This window comes from Hordeum vulgare, chromosome 1H (assembly GCF_904849725.1).
Source record: "Hordeum vulgare subsp. vulgare chromosome 1H, MorexV3_pseudomolecules_assembly, whole genome shotgun sequence".
In the NCBI taxonomy this organism is placed as follows: Eukaryota; Viridiplantae; Streptophyta; class Magnoliopsida; order Poales; family Poaceae; genus Hordeum; species Hordeum vulgare.
In genome coordinates, this window is record NC_058518.1 from 458,866,246 (window position 1) to 458,871,651 (window position 5,406).

The 5,406-nt window shown below is 41.2% G+C and overlaps 1 protein-coding gene across 1 annotated transcript; it reads left to right on the forward strand.

Moving 5' to 3' along the window:
- Positions 1-1,506: 1,506 nt before the first annotated feature.
- On the forward strand, positions 1,507-4,852 carry LOC123445125 (nicotianamine aminotransferase A). The gene is made up of 7 exons (XM_045122066.1): positions 1,507-2,018; positions 2,150-2,492; positions 2,600-2,818; positions 2,904-2,963; positions 3,405-3,560; positions 3,858-3,951; positions 4,531-4,852. Exons 1-7 carry the CDS (start codon positions 1,645-1,647, stop codon positions 4,662-4,664), a joined length of 1,380 nt encoding a protein of 459 aa, XP_044978001.1. The 5' UTR covers positions 1,507-1,644; the 3' UTR covers positions 4,665-4,852.
- The last annotated feature ends 554 nt before the right edge of the window (positions 4,853-5,406 follow it).

Here is a 5,406-nt window from a genome sequence, read left to right on the forward strand (position 1 = left end):
GGAATAAATTTTGGAAAATGCGATTTTTTGAAATTTCTGAACATATTTTGAAAAACAAAAAAAACTTTAAAAGGTAAAATAAAAATAGAAACATAAAAATAAGCAAAAAAATAAAAGAAAAGAAATCCGAGAAAAGCCAACTGGGAATAGCACATGGAAAAACACAGCCGTCCGCCGCACTGTGTAAAGCTGTAAGTGAGCCGGCCCAAGTCTCGTCGTCTCATCATACCCTGTGCGAAACCCCGACAATTCGTTGCACTATGCGGCGAATAGGCTTTTCCAGGAGCTCCTGTCTTCCGGTTATGGGTCATTTGCACACCCCTCCTCCACTTGGGCCAGACTATTATACTTTTTTTTCCTTCTTTCGACCTCACGTTACTACGCCAGTTTAGTTTTTGGAAGCGACCAACCGGTTTTGTGAAGGTTCTAGAAACTCAACCATTTTTGGGAAGCTTCTAGAAGCCTATGAATGTTTCTTTTGGACATGTATTATTTGTGTTTTTTCTTTTTCAAATTGCACAATCTTTTTTCAAATTCATGATTTTTGTGAAACTTGTGATTTTTTGAATCCGTGATTTTTTTCCTAAATCCGTGTTTTGAAAAAAACTGTGGACTTTTCCGAAATTAATGAACATTTGTTTGCAAGATCGATGAACCTTTTCAAATGAGCAATTTTTTTCTAAAATATCCACATATTTTTCATATTCATAAGCTTTACTTTTAATTGTGAACTATCTTAGAATTCGGTGAAAATTTATTAGTTTTCTTTTTAAAATGTTTTTTTCAAAAGCCAACGGTTAACGGTTGACCGCTGAACCACAACCACAAACCGGGGAAACCAGTGACTCGCTGAACAGGGCAGGGCTTTCATATGATTGGGTGGTCTAACACCAGCGCCCCCTGACTACTAAACGAAGGAATTGCAAATTTTGCCAACCACTACCATGTTTAAAAATGAATAGCACGATAAAAAGGAAAAAAATATACCTTGGAAAAAAAAACTACTGCCTCTGTTCCTAAATATTTATTGTTGGGAAAAACTAGATTAGTTCTCCCAACAATAAATATTATGGTAAGAAGGGAGTATAACTACTACACGATCAACCAAAGAATGTCCTCCAAGAAAAACCCAAAGAAAGTGCTAGAGTTTTGTTTTCAAGGACCGAAAGATAGAGATAGCATTCTGAATTAGGTCCATCTTTTTCCCAAGGATTGAAAGAAAGAGATAGAATTCTGAATTAGGTGCGGAGATATCATTTCTGGATTAGGTACAATTGTTTTGCCGGCGCAGCCAAAACCCGCAGTGGAGCCGGAATTGGAATTGAGTGGGTGGAGTCGAGAAGCATGGTTCATGCGTTCTCAAAGAGTGTAGCCAGTAGTGTGTGCTCCTTGGTGCTGGAGCTGCATATACAAGTACATAAAACAAAGACGATCAGCTGGCAGCGTGCCTGCATGCGTGCTTCTTGCTGCCGCCCCGGAAGCCCCGGTTGATGTGCGCAGGCGAGTGGCGACGGGACCGACGGCTATAAAGCACGGCCAAGCACCGCCGCCGTTCTCAATCCATCCATCCCTTGGCTGATTTGACTGACTAGCTAGTTCATTCCCTGCCACACTGCTAGTACTCCTCCTCGTTTCCTCGTGGCAATGGTACACCAGAGCAATGGGCACGGCGAGGCCGCCGCCAACGGCAAGAGCAACGGGCACGCCGCCGCCGCGAACGGCAAGAGCATCGGGCACGCGGCGGCGGCGGCGGCGGTGGAGTGGAATTTCGCCCGGGGCAAGGACGGCATCCTGGCGACGACGGGGGCGAAGAACAGCATCCGGGCGATACGGTACAAGATCAGCGCGAGCGTGGAGGAGAGCGGGCCGCGGCCCGTGCTGCCGCTGGCCCACGGTGACCCGTCCGTGTTCCCGGCCTTCCGCACGGCCGTCGAGGCCGAGGACGCCGTCGCCGCTGCGCTGCGCACCGGCCAGTTCAACTGCTACGCCGCCGGCGTCGGCCTCCCCGCCGCACGAAGGTAACATTTACAGCTTCACCGTAATGTATGCGTGAGCATGCATGCGCCGGTTTACTTACGTGCCCGCCGCTGTTCTTCCCCGGTGCGTTCAAAATTTTAACCTTCTATAAGTACCTTATAAAAACAAACAGCGCCGTAGCAGAGCACCTGTCACAGGGCGTGCCCTACAAGCTATCGGCCGACGACGTCTTCCTCACCGCCGGCGGAACTCAGGCGATCGAAGTCATAATCCCGGTGCTGGCCCAGACTGCCGGCGCCAACATACTGCTTCCCCGGCCAGGCTATCCAAATTACGAGGCGCGAGCGGCATTCAACAAGCTGGAGGTCCGGCACTTCGACCTCATCCCCGACAAGGGGTGGGAGATCGACATCGACTCGCTGGAATCCATCGCTGACAAGAACACCACCGCGATGGTCATCATAAACCCAAACAATCCGTGCGGCAGCGTTTACTCCTACGACCATCTGGCCAAGGTTTTGCATCCATGCATCCTCTGCCTCGTTGATCGACCGGTCTGTTTGAACATAGTATATGGATTGCGTTTGCTAATCGTGTGCTGATGATGCTGTTTGGTTATCAGGTCGCGGAGGTGGCAAGGAAGCTCGGAATATTGGTGATCGCCGATGAGGTTTACGGCAAACTGGTTCTGGGCAGCGCCCCGTTTATCCCGATGGGCGTCTTTGGGCACATTGCCCCGGTCTTGTCCATTGGATCTCTGTCCAAGTCGTGGATAGTGCCTGGATGGCGACTTGGATGGGTGGCGGTGTACGACCCCACAAAGATTTTAGAGAAAACTAAGGTAGCTTTAGCTCCCTATCATTCTTCTCATATGCTACTGTGGGGATTAGTATTTTGCTAAATTTGTACTGCCTTTGTTTATTCAGATCTCTACGTCTATTACGAATTACCTTAATGTCTCAACGGACCCAGCAACCTTCGTTCAGGTTAGTCTTTGGTTCTTGCCCTATTTTGCTCATGTCCCTGTGTTGCATGTCAAATGACCGGCTTGAAGTTAGTATATAGAGTTTTTGTTAAGTGTGAATGTCGAAGTCCAACATGATGGAAGAAAGATACATCTATTTTTAGTCATTCCCCTTTGTTTGTTTGATTCCATAAAATAAATAAACACAAAGCCAGAACCAACTATTGAATAGAACTATTTTTCTTAGAAAATATACATTGTATTTTGAGCATGCCATATTCTTTTCGATCAAGTATGCAATATATTAAAACTTGCATTGTACTACGAGTATACCATGTTGTTAAGAATTTCTTTACCTACAACACCTTGTCTCGCATCTTCATATTTTGATATCCTTGACATTATTGTTCTCTTATGATTCACACAACTTAATTATGGATTTTTGTGCTATCAAATTGTTTAGGAAGCTCTTCCTAAAATTCTTGAGAACACAAAAGCAGATTTCTTTAAGAGGATTATTGGTCTACTAAAGGAATCATCAGAGATATGTTATAGGGAAATAAAGGAAAACAAATATATTACGTGTCCTCACAAGCCAGAAGGATCGATGTTTGTAATGGTAAGCTAAGCATAGACTTACTTTTTAAGGTTAATCTGGGATCTCATTGCATCCAACAAACAATCAAATCAAAATATAATTATGTTTTGCTATGGATCTTTTTGAAGATGCATGCATTTGAAGAATAATGAAGAGAGTTGAAATTATTTTAGGACTAATCTTCCTGATATCATTTGTCCATTTTTTTGTTATTACTGTAAATTGGTAACACTCAAATCATATTACAAAAAGTTTCCTCCCATTTTTAGTAAGATTGACTTCCTTTCTATAACCATGTATTAACTTCCATGTAAACAGGTCAAACTAAACTTACATCTTTTGGAGGAGATCCATGACGACATAGATTTTTGCTGCAAGCTCGCAAAGGAAGAATCTGTAATTTTATGTCCAGGTAGGAATGTATATGGCCATTTTAAAGGAAAACTATATGGAATGATCGTATCTTCTTGTTATACTAAACAATACTCCCTCCATCCTAAAATAAATGTCTTAAACTTAGCACAATTTTGTACTAGATCTACTACAAAGTTGAGACAGTTGTTTTGGGACAGAGGGAGTGGTATATATTGTGTGAAAACATAAGTTTATGTTTGACTGATATATGCTTCTTAAATGTGAAACATGTTCTCTTATGTTTTTTTATTGTATACGAAGTTCTTATCAGTTTCCGAGATGACTACACATAAATGATTACCATATCATTGTCAGAAAATGTATTACCACATTAGAATATTCTTTATTTTTATGCAAAGACTAGCATGGCATGTACTTTTCCTTGTACCTATGTGTCTTTTTTTCTCGTTACATGTTTGTGCTTCTCACAAAATAATAATACCAAGCACATGTTTCAAATGATTATTAATAATTTTGAGGTGTTTTTCAACCAACTTATATACTTTCATAGTTCTAAAAAAAACGTATATATGGTTAACTCTAACAAAAACTTATATATGTTTTCTCTCTAATACAGGGAGTGTTCTTGGAATGGAAAATTGGGTCCGTATTACTTTTGCCTGCGTTCCATCTTCTCTTCAAGATGGACTCGAAAGGGTCAAATCATTCTGTCAAAGGAACAAGAAGAAGAATTCTATAAATGGTTGTTAGTTGTACACACCCCTAGTTGTACATCTGACTGAAGCTGTAAATCATTTCTAGTTATCCCCCATTTATATATTTCAATAAAACATATTGTAATGGTTCTGTTGTAGCTGTCCAAGTCATGTACTCTACTTTTTGATGTATTTGGCCTCATTGCCTTGCATCAATTTCAATAAAAATGGTTGTGTACACCATGATGATGTAGAGGCGAGGTGTTTCGACCACCTTTTCAACAAAAATCTATATCTTTCAACAAATGAAACCTTGAGTTCCCTTTGAGTAGAAGTCAACATACTCCTTGAATATGCTATGGTTTCCATGGTCTGGATGAAACATGATGAATAGAAGTGAAGTTATATCCATGTCAAAGATTTTTAATGTTTAATTTCATTATGAGAACTTTGATATTACTTCTAGTACACATTCTCTAAAGTAACGTTGAAGCACCCCAAAATATTCCTTCTATACACTTGTCAGTTTGGTACTTGAAGGGACCTATATTTTTCTTATGGGGGGTGAATAGTGTTGGAAATATGCCCTAGAGGCAATAATAAAATGGTTATTACCATATTTCCTTGTTCATGATAATCCTCTATTGTTCATGCTATAATTGTATTAACAGGAAACAGTAATACATGTGTGAATAAATAGATCACAATGTGTCCCTAGCAAGCCTCTAGTTAGCTAGCTCGTTAGTCAATAGATGATCATGGTTTCCTGGTCATGGGCATTAGATGTCATTGATAAC